We start from the raw sequence: 17,081 nt of genomic DNA, 5'->3' as shown, positions 1-17,081 counted from the left end.
CTCACCGCCTGGTTGTAATTGGCTTATCCATAGAGCAGGTGGAGAGAGGGAGGAAATAAGAGAGGAGAGAGAGAAAAAAGGGGGGAGAGAAAGAGCAGAGAGAGCCAGAGCCAGCTAGCAGCAAGGCATTGTGGCCTCTACAGGGCTCAAGCATGGACAACAGGCGTCTTGTTCTCCCTCTCTCCAGCGGTCTCGCTCCCTCCATCTCCCCTTTCTCTCTCCAAAGCTCAAACTAACAAACAAACAGTCAACACCAACATCGCTGTGGGCCTGACTGTTCCAACCAAAGTCCATGTCTAAGCCTGTTAAGCTGTCCTTAACCTGCTCTTGGGCAGCAGGCAGGCTGCCTCCAGCAGCATTATGTGGTAAAACAACAAGACCAGGGCCCAGATACACAAAACCTTCTTAAGAAGACATTTCTTAACTGCAATTTGTTCCTTAACTATAGATTTATGAAGAAAGTTAAACAAAGTTGTTATTCCTCTGAAATCTGAAAGTTTCAGTACTTATTATTTGAAACTTAAGAACATGTTTTAGAACAGTAATCTCAGTACGAAATATGTTAACATGATTGCCATTGCTAGCTAGCTAAATTGGTTGCCTAGCGACAATCATCTTAAGATATTTGAGAAGTATGTAAGAAAATGATGAAATATTAAGATATTGTTTAGGAATCTTTACTTAAGTTTTTAAGTAAAAAGTGTTGTGAATCTGGGACTTGAGAAGCTTCTTAAGAAAAAAAAAACAAGTTCATAAGATAGTTTGTAAGTGCAATTCTTTAAATATTTCTTTAGAATTCATGATTTTCTTACCCACTTAGCAATCTAGCTAGCAAAGGCAATCATGTTAGCATATTTCTTACTGAGATTATTGGATTTAAAACGATCAATACCGACACTTTCATATTACATTTGTTAGTCAATTAAACTTGTTCAATTGTATTTACTACGGTTTAGGAAAATAACATTTCCAAGAAAAAAATCCAATAACTATCTGGCAATCTAATTTCTTCTTAATTATTTTCTTTGGAAGAAAACATTTTCAAGAACTTAATTGCAGAATAAAAACTTTTCGTAAGTTTCTTAAGTAGAGCGTTAAGAAAAGAAATGGCATTTCAGAAGAAATGTCTTCTTAATAAGAAGGTTTTGTGCATCCGGGCCTAGGGCCTCAAGAGGAGAAGGGATAGAAGAGGGGAGAAGCATGGAGTCTCGGGGTGACTTGGTGGGGTGTCATCCAGAGTGTGAAGCTAGTTTGCCGAGCTCAAAGCATCCCTTGCTAGCCATTTCAAACTCCCTTTCATTATCTTCTCTCTCTCTCTCTCATTCTCTGAATCTGTGACTTAGTGACCTACCAGTGTGTGTTCGGGACAGATGTCTCACACACACACACACACACACACACACACACACACACACACACACACACACACACACACACACACACACACACACACACACACACACACACACACACACACACACACACACACACACACACACACACACACACACACAATTACTGTGTCTGTTTCACAAAGCATGTCACTACAGTGCTGTCACTCTGATGTCACCAACTGCCTATGCTCTAATGCTGCTCACACAGTCATGCCTTCCCATTTACAGCGAACTCAATCCCATGGAGAATGCCACAACAAAGAAACTTGTTACAGCAATACAGCTACATTACATCCACAGTGCTCCAACGACATTACATCCACAGTGCTCCAACGACATTACATCCACAGTGCTCCAACTACATTACATCCACAGTGCTCCAACTACATTACATACACAGTGCTCCAACTACATTACATCCAGAGTGCTCCAATTACATTACCTCCACAGTGCTCCAACTACATTACATCCACAGTGCTCCAATTACATTACATCCACAGTGCTCCAATTACATTACATCCACAGTGCTCCAACTACATTACATCCACAGTGCTCCAACTACATTACATCCACAGTGCTACACCCAGTATGACATCCACAGCGCTACAACTGCATTACATCCACAGTGCTACACCCAGTATGACATCCAGTGCTACAACTGCATTACATCCACAGTGCTACACCCAGTATGACATCCACAGTGCTACAACTACATTACATCCACAGTGCTATACCCAGTATGACATCCACAGTGCTTCAACTACATTACATCCACAGTGCTATACCCAGTATGACATCCACAGCACTACAACTGCATTACATCCACAGTGCTACAACTACAGTGGGGCAAAAAAAGTATTTAGTCAGCCACCAATTGTGCAAGTTCTCCCACTTAAAAATATGAGAGAGGCCTGTAATTTTCATCATAGGTACACTTCAACTATGACAGACAAAATGAGAGGGAAAAAAATTTCAGAAAATCACATTGTATGATTTTTAATGAATTTATTTGCAAATTATGGTGGAAAATAAGTATTTGGTCACCTACAAGCAAGCAAGATTTCTGGCTCTCACAGACCTGTAACTTCTTATTTAAGAGGCTGCTCTGTCCTCCACTCGTTACCTGTATTAATGGCACCTGTTTGAAGTTGTTATCAGTATAAAAGACACCTGTCCACAACCTCAAACAGTCACACTCCAAACTCCACTATGGCCAAGACCAAAGAGCTGTCAAAGGACACCAGAAACAAAATTGTAGACCTGCACCTGGCTGGGAAGACTGAATCTGCAATAGGTAAGCAGCTTGGTTTGAAGAAATCAACTGTGGGAGCAATTATTAGGAAATGAAAGACATACAAGACCACTGATAATCTCCCTCGATCTGGGGCTCCACGCAAGATCTCACCCCGTGGGGTCAAAATTATCACAAGAACGGTGAGCAAAAATCCCAGAACCACACGGGCGGACCTAGTGAATGACCTGCAGAGAGCTGGGACCAAAGTAACAAAGCCTACCATCAGTAACACACTACGCCGCCAGGGACTCAAATCCTGCAGTGCCAGACGTGTCCCCCTGCTTAAGCCAGTACATGTCCAGGCCCGTCTGAAGTTTACTAGAGAGCATTTGGATGATCCAGAAGAAGATTGGGAGAATGTCATATGGTCAGATGAAACCAAAATATAACTTTTTGGTAAAAACTCAACTCGTCGTGTTTGGAGGACCAAGAATGCTGAGTTGCATCCAAAGAAGCATGGGGGTGGAAACATCATGCTTTGGGGCTGTTTTTCTGCAAAGGGACCAGGACGACTGATCTGTGTAAAGGAAAGAATGAATGGGGCCACGTATCATGAGATTTTGAGTGAAAACCTCGTTCCATCAGCAAGGGCATTGAAGATGAAACGTGGCTGGGTCTTTCAGCATGAAAGGAGTGGCTTCGTAAGAAGCATTTCAAGGTCCTGGAGTGGCCTAGCCAGTCTTCAGATCTCAACCCCATAGAAAATTGAAAGTCCGTGTTGCCCAGCAACAGCCCCAAAACATCACTGCTCTAGAGGAGATCTACATGGAGGAATGGGCCAAAATAACAGCAACAGTGTGTGAAAACCTTGTGAAGACTTACTTAAAACGTTTGACCTCTGTCATTGCCAACAAAGGGTATATAACAAAGTATTGAGATAAACATTTGTTATTGACCAAATACTTATTTTCCACCATAATTTGCAAATAAATTCATTAAAAATCATAAAATGTGATTGTCTGTCATAGTTGAAGTGTACCTATGATGAAAATTACAGGCCTCTCTCATCTTTTTAAGTGGGAGAACTTGCACAATTGGTGGCTGACTAAATACTTTTTTGCCCCACTGTACATTACATCCACAGTGCTACACCAGGTATGACATCCACAGTAAAAGAGAGCAGGTGTATTGTTGGACTTACTCCAGTCGGAAGATGCTTATTATTCTGGCCTGAAAATGTCCTCCAACTACATAGTCTCCATGCCATTCCTTCATCAGCTGCTGAATAGCTGCGGGTGATTGGTTCCTTACACCAGCTGCTCTGCCTATCTCTGTGACCAATGGAATGGCCAGCTGTTGAGATGATGCAATGCCCCATGGGTAATTACCAGATTCACTCTGCATTCCAGAATGGGGAAGTTGGACCAAAACAAGTCTGTAAAAGTTTTACTCTGGAGAAGTTGTAGGAAGTGAGAGAGTCTTCAATACTGTCAGGGATGATGCGATCTGCCTGCTAACCTTCCACTAACCTTCTCACAACCGGGAACAAACAGAGAGGAGCCAGAGTGGTAGAGTAACTATCATCCGATGGGAAAAGTGCCTAGTCCATCAACTGTCAATAACTCTCTCCTCTGAGTGTTGCATGGAGCTCTTGAACCACCAATGACTGGATTATTAGACCAAAAGATTGAGAAATCTGTTTCGTCTCAACTTATTTCTTTCTTTCCTCTCTCATAGGGCTCAATTCAATCCGTATCGCTTAAGTTCAGCGCTATAGCTTGCTTGACATTTAAAGGTCATTTCCTTTAGTTTACCGAGAATCCAGTCTCCGAGAGCACGGGAACATTGCCTTTAAATTTCAAATGCATTATAACACTGGACTTCGGTGTTAAGGACTAAATCGAGCCCTAAATCTGAGGTAACTGGGGGTGATGGTGGAAATCTGTCTCAGCTGCTCCCTCCCTGGCTCAGTAAGAGTACATCAGCAGGATAACTTTACTTTCATCGGAGAGAGCAGACTGACAGACAGAAACCAGGCATAGAGAGAGGAGCAAAAGGAGAAGGCCTGGTATGCTGAGTTGAAAGAGGGAGTGGAGGGGAGAACAGAGAGGGGTTGAGGAGACATGCAGAGAGGATCGAAGGTTCGCACTGAGGTGAGAGGAGAGAAAGAGAGAGTTGGGATAGCGAGATTTGAAAGTGAGAGAGAGTTGGGATAGTGAGATTTGAAAGTGAGAGAGAGTTGGGATAGCGAGATTTGAAAGTGAGAGAGAGTTGGGATAGTGAGATTTGAAAGTGAGAGAGAGTTGGGATAGCGAGATTTGAAAGTGAGAGAGAGTTGGGATAGCGAGATTTGAAAGTGAGAGAGAGTTGGGATAGTGAGATTTGAAAGTGAGAGAGAGTTGGGATAGTGAGATTTGAAAGTGAGAGAGTTGGGATAGTGAGATTTGAAAGTGAGAGAGAGTTGGGATAGTGAGATTTGAAAGTGAGAGAGAGTTGGGATAGTGAGATTTGAAAGTGAGAGAGTTGGGATAGTGAGATTTGAAAGTGAGAGAGAGTTGGGATAGTGAGATTTGAAAGTGAGAGAGTTGGGATAGTGAGATTTGAAAGTGAGAGAGTTGGGATAGCGAGATTTGAAAGTGAGAGAGAGTTGATATACAACAGAGATTGATAAGAGGGCTGTTGCAAAGAGCAGGAGAACAGGCCGAGCCGAGGCACATTTTTCTAATAGCATGGTAGGTCTAGAAACGCTAAAGCAGCGATAGTGCTGACTGTACAGAAAATACATGATGGCCCTTGGCTCCTCATCCACAGCTGCTGCGCTGTGGTGTGGTGAGATCACCACGTTGTTTCCCTGCTCAATACGCCTTAACTATCGATTATCTCCCTGAGGAGATGCAGCAGAAGCCGCTTTAGAGCCGTACCCTACAGGGCCGTAGAGGGCCAGAGCTATCACTTCAGAAAGAACGACAGGAGAGAGAGATCAGCAGAGAAGCGTACGATAAACACTCAGAGAAAGAGAGAGAGATTGGAGTGATTTTGAATATGACTGTATTGTATGACCCAAGCTATGAAAGGCCATACATGAGGTGAGCTATAACAGAGACCTGTATCTCTCCTCATGGTCTGTGTTGAGTCTGCCCAGCCTCAACAGTAGTAGTAACAGACTCTCCCATCTCCACTACGGTGGTAACAGACTCTCCCATCTCCTCCTCCTCCTCAGTTTCACCCTCCCCCTCCTCCTCAGTTTCACCCTCCTCATCCTCCTCAGTTTCACCTTCCTTCTCCTCCTCAGTTTCACCCTCCTTCTCCTCCTCAGTTTCACCCTCCCCCTCCTCCTCAGTTTCACCCTCCTCATCCTCCTCAGTTTCACCTTCCTTCTCCTCCTCAGTTTCACCCTCCTTCTCCTGCTCCTTCTCCTCAGTTTCACCCTCCTTCTCCTCCTCAGTTTCACCCTCCTCCTCCTCCTCAGATTCACCCTCCTCCTCCTCCTTCTCAGTTTCACCCTCTTTCTCCTCAGTTTCACCGTCCTTCTCCTATCCCCTAAATTCCTTAATGAATAAGAGCCTTTTTACTTAGAAATTGTTTCCCTGCCAAAAAGACAAGATTACCCCGAGCCATGCAAGGCAAGCTCCTACAGTACAGAGCAAGAGGGCATTTGGTATTTTATTAGTAGGTTCCCTGGCAGCTACTCTTCCTGGGGTCCACATGAAACATAACATATTACAGAACAGAGAGGAAGGGAGGAAGGGGGAACTGACCATGGGTGGGAGAGACGAGAGAGGTATTTTAACTTGATCAGGTCCAGGACCTCAGGGTCATTAAACAGCTAAGAAGAGTGGTGTGTGTGTGGCTGGAGGAAGACAGAACTATTACATTACTCCAGTAGATATAGCATGGCTCTACAGCTCTACATCCACAAAGCTCAGGGGAATATGAGCATCAGCTCAATATGGCCTCTATACTATGACTATCATATGACCTGGGTGATTTATGGGACTCATTAAGTACTATGGATCATAGCGTGTAGGAGACGGTGAGAGACTGCCGACTGCCTGTGGGACGACTGGAGGGTGAGGGCTTGACTTGTACTGTGGGTTAGCTTTTCAATGTTTCACTGTCTGAGTCAATGTTTAATATACAGTAGCCCTGTGCCAGGCTAACAGGTCCTGAGTCAGTCTTAAACAGCAGGCTGGTTAATAACCAGACCAACGATGGAGCAGAGCATGACTAAAAGCCTAAATAGTCACTATCAGGACCTCCACAATAAAACAACCCCACCTCCCCTCCATATATTCTCTCTCTACCTCTGAAGCAGTAGAAACATTTACCAGCCTGCCCTTGGAAAGTAACACCCACCAAATGCGAGTAGATTTTGTCATTGGTGGGTAAGAAGGTCTATTTCTCTAGCGTTGGCAGGTGATCACACAGAGCATTCGGGAAGTTTTTTTTTTTTAAATCCAAAGTACATATGTAGAAGTTGGTGGAATTGATAAGAAAGGCTACTAAAGTCTGACTTGTCCTCGTGTTTCTAGGCCAATTATATCGTTTTGTTCACAGCCTAACTTTAGGTTGTTTTCAATGTAAGATTGAGTTTGATGCAACTGTCTGCTGTTAGGATGTCACAGTCTGAGATTTATTTTCATCACAGACAAGGGAGTGCCCAAGTTACCACGGTAACAGCCCTTCCCTTAAAGGGGAAGCTGAACATTTTTGTCTCACTGAATTATTGTGCTTGATGGAGCATGGATCACTCCCAAAAACATTACATTATGAACTTAGCCATTTTTAATGATTAAAACACTGAAATACTTGAATTGTTCTCCTCAATGTATTTGTGTGCCTCTACATTTCTACTTAGGAGCACATCATGTACTCTTTGTAAAACATGTCAGTGCAGAGATCTGAACTATATTAATAAATTAGCTGTATCATTCAGCCTTTTGTGGCAGGAACTATGTTGATTCTTCATGCTCATTTGTAGAACTCCATCTGTTTTTAATATGGGATTTCAATTATTTATTTTAACATGTATTGGTTAAAAGAAATTAAACTAAGTAATATACCAGATTTCTTCTTACTCGTAATACATTTCCTGTGTGTGTGTGTGTGTGTGTGTGTGTGTGTGTGTGTGTGTGTGTGTGTGTGTGTGTGTGTGTGTGTATGTGTGTGTGTGTGTGTGTGTGTGTGTGTGTGTGTGTGTGTGTGTGTGTGTGTGTGTGTGTGTGTGTGTGTGTGTGTGTGTGTGTGTGTGTGTGTGTGTGTGATAAACATTTTTTTGGGTTCGTAAGACATCTGAGTGGCTGGTAGATTCTCTCATCTCTCTGCCACAGTGGCTGGTGGACCAGAAAGCGAATTATCCACACTTGCTGCTAGCCAGCCAGGACCATCAGAATGGAACCATGGCCTGTGGCTCTCCCCTCTTACCCTCACCCAATCTCAGCCTCCTCGTCTATCTCTGCACCTGATCTCACACTGACACTTTGAAGCTCTTTCAACCGCTCCATCTGACTGTCTATGTCTCCGTCTGTCTGTCGAGAGACAAAGGAGGAAAGATGCCGCCTGACAGAAAATAATTGACTGCTCTCTTACATTTCAGTTAACCTCCAAAGTTTTCTCTTCAAACTACAGACTCAAAGTGTCATTCTTCAACTGAAATACCCTCACAACTGCATAATAAAAGTGTAGTGTACATCAGAGTGAGCCCTTCAAACAGCCCAGTATGACAGACCCGGGACCATTAGTGAACTCACATGTCAGCCACTTGGGATGGAAACTGACTGCCGGCAGATTAGTCAGTATGTGTGTGTGTGTGTGTTTGTGTGCATACAGAAACAGACAGTGTGTTAGCAGCGCAGCACATTGAACCTTACACTACAGTGACCGACCGACAAACAGGCAGGTCTACACTTACCCAGCATGGGTCACCAGATTAGTTGACATGGTCAACTGCAGGAGAGACGCATTCACACACCAAAAGGCAGAGATTGAGAGGGGAAATGCAGTCAGCAGACACGGTTAGACCACAGTGGGCAAGAGGGATCTCTAGCCAAATCAATGACCCCCAACTGTCCAGTGGAAACACAACAGCCAGCACAGTAGCTAATGGGTTGAGGTTGAACAAAGACCGCTGTACTAAAGATGATGAGTAGAAGCTGAAGAAAGAATTCTCTCATCAACATAATCATTGTGTCAGTCTGGTAATATATGCATGGTTTTCACAGGCAGCTGTCCTGGGCTGGCCAGGACTCTACCACAGGGAGGAAATAGGAGGAGAAAAGAGGAGGCTGTCCCCAGAGAAGGCTCAGTGGTATTAGGTATCCCCATAATCACCTCCCTCCCTCTATCCCTCCCACCTCCCTCCCTCTATCCCTCCCCACCTCCATCCCCCCTCCCCACCTCCCTCCATCCCACCTCCCTCCCTCTATCCCCACCTCCTCTCTCTATCCCTCCACACCTACTCCCTCTATCCCTCCCCCCTCCCTCCCCACCTCCCTCCCTCCCCACCTCCTCACGCTATCCCTCCCTCCACCCCTATCCCTCCGCACCTCCTCCCGGTATCCCTTCCCACCTCCTCACTCTATCCCTCCCTCCCTCCACCCCCCCCCCCCCCCACCCCTATCCCTCCCCACCTCCTCCCTGTATCCCTGCCCACCTCCTCCCTGTATCCCTCCCCACCTCCTCCCTGTATCCCTCCCCACCTACCTCCCTTCTCACTCCATACCTTCTCACTCCATCCCTCCAGGGAGGTGACCAAGAATCCGATGGTCACTCTGAGCTCCAGAGTTCCTCATTGGAAATGTGAGAACCTTCCAGAAGGACAACCATCTCTGCAGCACTCCACCAAATCAGGCCCTTATGGTAAAGTGGCCAGACGGAAGCCACTCCTCAGTAAAAAGCACATGACAGCCTGCCTGGAGTTTGCCAAAAGGCACATAAAGGACTCTTAGACCATGAGAAACAAGATTCTCTGGTCTGATGAAACCAAGATTGAATTCCTTGGCCTGAATGCCAAACGTCACGTCTGGAGGAAACCTGGCGCCATCTCCACGATGACGCATGCTAGTGGCACCATCATGCTATGGGAATGTTTTTCAGCGGCAGGGACTGGGAGATATAGGGAAAGATGAATGGAGCAAAATAAAGAGATCCTTGAAGAAAACCTGGGTCAAAGGTTCACCTTCCAACAGGACAACAACCCTAAGCACACAGCCAAGACAAGGCAGGAGTGGCTTCGGGACAAGTCTCTTAATGTCCTTGAGTGGCCCAGCTCGAGCCCGGACTTGAACTCGATCTGAAAGACACCTGAAAATAGCTGCACAGCAACGCTCCCCATCCAACCTGACAGAGCTTGAGAGGATCTGCAGAGAAGAATGGGAGAAACTCCCCAAATACAGGTGTGCCAAGCTTGTAGCGTCATACCCAAGAAGACTTGAGGCTGTAATCGCTGCCAAAGGTGCTTCAACAAAGTACTGAGTAAAGGGTCTGACTACTTATGTAAATGTGATATTTCATTATTTAAAAAAAATTGTATACATTTGCAAACATTTCTAAAAATGTTTTTTTTTGCATTGTCATTATGGGGTATTGTGGTGTCATTATGGGGTATTGTGATGTCATTATGGGGTATTGTGGTGTCATTATGGGGTATTGTGGTGTCATTATGGGGTATTGTGATGTCATTATGGGGTATTGTGATGTCATCATGGGGTACTGTGATGTCATTATGGGGTACTGTGATGTCATTATGGGGTACTGTGATGTCATTATGGGGGTATTGTGGTGTCATTATGGGGTATTGTGATGTCATTATGGGGTATTGTGGTGTCATTATGGGGTATTGTGATGTCATTATGGGGTATTGTGATGTCATTATGGGGTATTGTGATGTCATTATGGGGTATTGTGGTGTCATTATGGGGTATTGTGATGTCATTATGGGGTATTGTGATGTCATTATGGGGTATTGTGATGTCATTATGGGGTGATGTCATTATGGGGTATTGTGTGTAGATTGATGAGGGGGAAAAAACAATTTAATACATTTTAGAATAAAGCTGTAACGTAACAAAATGTGGCAAAAGTCTAGGGGTCTGAATACTTTCTGAATGTACTGCATGTCCTGATGATTTTGAAGGACAAAGACGACAAGCGATATGTCCTCTCTTTTTTGCAGTCCGCCTACTTACACTATTAGCTTTGGGATTTGACGGGTGTGTGTGTGTGGTGTGGTGTGGTGTGTCTATGTGTTTCGGGGAGGGAGCTGATAGTGCTGTCTCTGCTGTACGGTGGATACCCCATGGGTATCCAGCCATGCCAGAGGATTCAGAGTAACAAATTCCCCGTCCCCCAGCACACACAGTCTACAGTCCACTACAGCTGGTAAATATGGACAAAAACCCATATTGCGATACATTTAGTGAATTAATATGATAACAATAAATTGAATGATAAAGATACAACACTGTGAACTACAGTTTACTGTAATTATCCTTTAAAACGACTAGTTTGAAGGTTTTAGCTATCATTTGTCCCATTAAAAATCACCCATATTAGCAAAGTTATTTTAATGGAAGTTCACATTTCTCTAGTATAGTCTCCTTATAGTAATGAACAATATCAGCTCTAGACCACACACATGGTCATAGGTCAGCTTGGTCCCACGGTGGGCCTATTCACACACACACAGACAGACAGACACACACTCAGAAGCTAACTGACTGTCTGTTTGCACCCAGACACATTCTCACACTTACACACACACCCACCCACAAAGTTGATCACAAAATGCACAAAAACTTGGGTACACTCTCACACAATAACCCGGGACCTGAGCTGAGCTCATCTTTTCAGATCAATCCTTGGAAGAGTTTTGTGTTTCCAAATGAAACCCCTGGGGTGGCCCATTACTCAATCTGTCCTCTTAAATATCAGGTTGCTTATACAGGCCCTCACCAAGACACTGCTGTCCTGTTCTCTTTATTACACATACCTTTCTTTACAGACAAGCTCCGCTAATTTTGCGACTAATAAAGTCGGTTTTAAACCTCCTGCTTTGGGCTGGATGTGTCCATGTGTAGTTCCAAACATGCATCACCTATGAGCAGAATTACTGTCTATAGAAAAGTACACATTATTAGAGACACACATTTTTTTGACACACATTATTAGAGACACACATTTTTTTGCACCCACAATGTGTCATGCCCGCAATAATCATGTGAAGTGAAATGTGTATATTTTAGGATGTGAGTTTAAAAGTGACCCTACATTTTCCCCCACGTGGACAAGCCCCCTAAAAAAATCAGAGTTCTAGCCAATGAGCTTCAGCCCCTCGCATTTGAGTGACAGCTAGGTGTTGCTGAGTCCAGTAGCAAGAGTCCTGCCCAGCATTATCCAATAAGGTTAGAGCGTGGGCTCTGTGCACACTGCAGAGTGTGAGAGCAATGACATGGTGCACATATGTGACGTAGTATGCAATTTGTGACTTTTGGCTCGAGAGATACTTTCAGAACTACTGGCTGAAAAGTTTACAAAAGTACACAGGTATCACTTTAAACCACAAGCTGACAAACAGTGAGGAAGAGGTGACATGCTTGGATGTTTTAAGTCCACAATAATGCTTAAATAACATCAGAAGACCTCTAGTAGTTAACCTGTTTGGTTAGTGATATTTCTGTGGGGGGAGGGAAATGGAAATGTGAATTTGTGGGTGTAGTTAACCTGTTTGGTTAGTGATATTTCTGGGGGGGGGGGGAGAGGTGTAAATGTGAATTTGTGGGTGTAGTTAACCTGTTTGGTTAGTGATATTTCTGTGGGGGGAATGTAAATGTGAAGTTTTGGGCGTAGTTAACCTGTTTGGTTAGTGATATTTCTGTGTGTGGGGGGGGGGGGGTGTAAATGTGAATTTTTGGGTGTAGTTAACCTGTTTGGTTAGTGATATTTCTGTGGGGGGGGGGGGGGTGTAAATGTGAATTTTTGGGTGTAGTTAACCTGTTTGGTTAGTGATATTTCTGTGGGGGGGGGTGTAAATGTGAATTTTTGGGTGTAGTTAACCTGTTTGGTTAGTGATATTTCTGTGGGGGGGGGGTGTAAATGTGAATTTTTGGGTGTAGTTAACCTGTTTGGTTAGTAATATTTCTGTGGCGCTCATTTGATTGCAGAGTTTGCAAAACAAATGGCCACTGGATTGATGTAAATAATCATGATATCATTCTGCCTGGTAGACATGGGCTACTTTGTAGTTAACATTTAATCAGAATAAGGTTATCATTAGCATCATCGCTAACAGTTACACAAAGTGTAGACATACGCGAGCACCGCACACACAGAGACAGAGGGAACAACACCACATTTTCCCCATCAGGAGACTGGAAAGATTTGGGTCCCAGATCCTTAAAAAATTCTACAGCTGCACCATCGAGAGCATCCTGACTGGTTGCATCACCGTCTGGTATGGTAACTGCTTGGCATCTGACCGTAAGGCGCTAGAGGGACGTGCGTATACTGGGGGACTTAGAGGTGATTTGTGGTTTAATATGGTACGGGACTTAGAGGTGATTTGTGGTTTAGTACGGTACGGGAATTAGAGGTGATTTGTGGTTTACTACGGTACCCTGCGTCACTACGTCATTGCTCCAGACCAGCACAAGGGAGAGGTAGGGCACTGATTATGCTTTTGGGTTCCCAAGGCGCTACTGTCTCTGACAATGAATGGGCGACATAAACCTAAATAGAAAGTGATAATCGTGCACGACTTCAGTAGTACTTACTAAAACTGTTGTTACACTAAGGTTTTTATTCTAAGAGAAACTTAAGACTACAATTAGGGTGTGGAAATGTTAGGATTATTTTGCTCTTACTGTAGTACTGTAGCCTACTCCAGAACGGTCACATTGTACAGCGCCTGAGTGGCGCAGCGGTCTAAGACACTGCTTCTTAAGATATATGTGATGACTACTAAGTAATAAAGTAAAGATACCCCACAAAAATCTACTTAAGTAGTACTTTAAAGTATTTTACTTAAGTACATTACAACACTGCCTCTGTGTGATATGAGCTAAGAGTATGTCTGTCTGTCCGTCCGTCCGTCTGCCTGTCTGTCTGTCTGCCTGTCTGCCTGTAGAAAGAGTGAGATATACAAAATAAAGTGTGTGTTGAGGTTTGTTTGTGTCACTGCAGGGCAGAGTATGACTTGAGACGGGCATCCCTGTAACTGCAGGGCAGAGAGTATGACTTGAGACGGGCATCCCTGTCACTGCAGGGCAGAGGAGGGTCACATCAGAGATGGCCTTTCATCGGAAGGTATATAACGCAGACAGGGTCTGACAGGGTCTGCATGAATCCACCCTCTAAACTGAACGAGTCGGTTACCAGGTAGAATATGTAGGCCATGTCAAAACGACAGGTAGAGTCTGGACCTAAACTTATCCAGGACAGAAAACCTATTCAGCCATGCCCTGCCCTGCCCTCGCCCTGCTTTGCCTTCCTGTATCAAGCAGGCTGATCACACGGGACACTACCACAGCTACTGCTAGTAGTACAGTACTACAACAGCACAGGAGTACTGAAGGCAATACATATAGCTGACACAATGCCTGCAGTCAGTACACAAACACAACAAACCAGCAGCCTGGTTACATATGGATGTGAGGGAGCTTGTTGATGATTGGTGGTCAGCTGGGAGCTCTCCTTACCTGCAGACCCCTACGTCTGAGAATACTGGAGTCATCCATGTTGCTTCTGCTGTAGAGTCGCACAGGGGAGTCTATATCCAGGAAGCTTCACCCTTCTTTAGGAGTACAGGGTTACTTCCTCTGGGGTTGTGGTACAGATAGAGAAGGTGTGACAGGATCCGGGAGACATGAACAGGCACCTTTTAGGGGTGGATTAGTGAGGGTGAGTTAGCTCATACTCCCGTCCCTCTCTCCTCTGGTCCAGCAGGATTCATTCAGAGCAGTGTCATCGTCCAGACAGAAGAAATACCTCTCCTTTCTTTCAGACCGTCTGCTTGCCTCAAGCCTCGGCAGTCTTGAAGTTTCTGCCGGTTGGTGCAAAACGCTAAACACTCTTTCCTTTGACTTCTAGTACCGCTTAGAAAGAGTCCCTCCCTGATTCACACTGTAGTGTAACTTCCTCCTGAAAATGAAAGGTTCAGCAGCATTAGTTTGTTTTCTGTTCTTCTCAATGGGGCCACGCTACATTCCACACGCATTACCAGCACAGCACGGCACTGTCTGTCCGCCAGTCGGTACAAAGACAGGAACTCAACAGCCCGGGGAACAGAGGGGAACTTCATACAGCTCCTCCTCTATATGTGGCTCAGATCAGACCTCTTCATGTGTTGCCGGTGGAAGTCGGTGCAGCTCAGATATAACTAGTGTGATAGCGGTAGGCGAGCTTGCTTCTCTCGTCCTCCCAGCCTTTCTTCCTCTCTCTCTCTGTGAAGCACGTGTTGTCTCCAAGCTCAGCCTCCCTCTGCTCCTCTCCCATTCATCCGTTCAGCGAAGGGCACACCGCTCCCTCTCTCACATTCACTGAGCAGAAGAAGCATGCACAGTGGCGGCTTACAGCTGTGTTCTTCATCCCCCTCTTCTCTTTCTTTCTCTGTCCTTCCGTCCGTCTCTCTGTTCCCCACAGGCACTATTTCTACGGAGACTTCACTACTCCATAATTCATGGACAGTTTGGGATAGACATTAATGATGACAATGGGACCTCAGGGGTAAGAGGGAGAGAAAGGGGCGCGCAGACTGATCGTCCGTCTCACTGCAGCCTGCCGGCTTAATGAGAACAGGACCTTTAAGAACACACACTCTGCATCACTCTCCTATCCTATGTCTCTCTCCCTCCCTGTGCTCTCTCGTTTGTCTGAAAAGCTGTTCGGGGAGCCAACCAATCGAACGCGAGCAGGCGGCAGTGCATTTACATAGAATGAATGGAGGAGGGATCGAAGCTCCGCCTCTCGTACTCTCCTCCTCCTCACTCTGTCGCCATAGCCCCGTTTCTCTCATCAAAACAAGGGGCTGCGTTTGAACACACACACACAGGAGCCCAAACACACACACAGGAGCCCAAACACACACACAGGAGCCCAAACACACACACAGGAGCCCAAACACACACACAGGAGCCCAAACACACACACAGTTCCTCACATACTAATCTGTGATCCGTGCTGCTTTTTTTATTGCACTACAATTCATTAATCATGAGTGCTCAGATACGACGGTAGGCCAATTCATTAATCATGAGTGCTCAGATACGACGGTAGGCCAATTCATTAATCATGAGTGATCAGATACGACGGTAGGCCAATTCATTAATCATGAGTGATCAGATACGACGGTAGGCCAATTCATTAATCATGAGTGATCAGATACGACGGTAGGCCAATTCATTAATCATGAGTGTTCAGATACGACGGTAGGCCAATTCATTAATCATGAGTGCTCAGATACGACGGTAGGCCAATTCATTAATCATGAGTGCTCAGATACGACGGTAGGCCAATTCATTAATCATGAGTGATCAGATACGACGGTAGGCCAATTCATTAATCATGAGTGCTCAGATACGACGGTAGGCCAATTCATTAATCATGAGTGCTCAGATACGACGGTAGGCCAATTCATTAATCATGAGTGCTCAGATACGACGGTAGGCCAATTCATTAATCATGAGTGCTCAGATACGACGGTAGGCCAATTCATTAATCATGAGTGCTCAGATACGACGGTAGGCCAATTCATTAATCATGAGTGATCAGATACGACGGTAGGCCAATTCATTAATCATGAGTGCTCAGATACGACGGTAGGCCAATTCATTAATCATGAGTGCTCAGATACGACGGTAGGCCAATTCATTAATCATGAGTGCTCAGATACGACGGTAGGCCAATTCATTAATCATGAGTGCTCAGATACGACGGTAGGCCAATTCATTAATCATGAGTGCTCAGATACGACGGTAGGCCAATTCATTAATCATGAGTGATCAGATACGACGGTAGGCCAATTCATTAATCATGAGTGATCAGATACGACGGTAGGCCAATTCATTAATCATGAGTGCTCAGATACGACGGTAGGCCAATTAATTATTTACCAACAATATTTGAACAGTCAGTCAGCCTCCTATCAGTCGTTAACAGCCAGGTAACATTTCTCCTCTAAAGCTAGTCTTTCATTCACCTAACATTATACTAGTCTTTATCACCTAACATTATACTAGTCTTTATCACCTAACATTATACTAGTCTTTATCACCTAACATTACACTAGTCTTTATCACCTAACATTACACTAGTCTTTATCACCTAACATTACACTAGTCTTTATCACCTAACATTACACTAGTCTTTATCACCTAACATTATACTAGTCTTTCATTCACCTAACATTATACTAGTCTTTATCACCTAACATTATACTAGTCTTTATCACCTAACATTAC

General features: G+C 44.6%; 1 protein-coding gene across 9 annotated transcripts in view; it reads right to left on the bottom strand.

Annotated features, from left to right (window-relative positions):
• Positions 1–17,081, bottom strand: part of mast2 (microtubule associated serine/threonine kinase 2) — a 303,372-nt gene that overhangs the window by 150,247 nt on the left and 136,044 nt on the right. Inside the window, exon 1 of one of the 9 annotated variants that reach the window (XM_046300164.1) lies at positions 14,322–15,416. The exons of the other annotated variants lie outside the window; for them this stretch is intronic. Coding sequence (XP_046156120.1) covers positions 14,322–14,360 — 39 coding nt within the window. The 5' untranslated portion in view covers positions 14,361–15,416. Of the gene's footprint in view, positions 1–14,321; positions 15,417–17,081 lie in introns of those variants that run through there. 9 annotated transcript variants of the gene reach the window in all.

Source organism: Oncorhynchus gorbuscha, linkage group LG15 (assembly GCF_021184085.1).
Source record: "Oncorhynchus gorbuscha isolate QuinsamMale2020 ecotype Even-year linkage group LG15, OgorEven_v1.0, whole genome shotgun sequence".
Lineage (NCBI taxonomy): Eukaryota > Metazoa > Chordata > Actinopteri > Salmoniformes > Salmonidae > Oncorhynchus > Oncorhynchus gorbuscha.
This window is presented reverse-complemented; position numbering and strand designations above follow the sequence as displayed.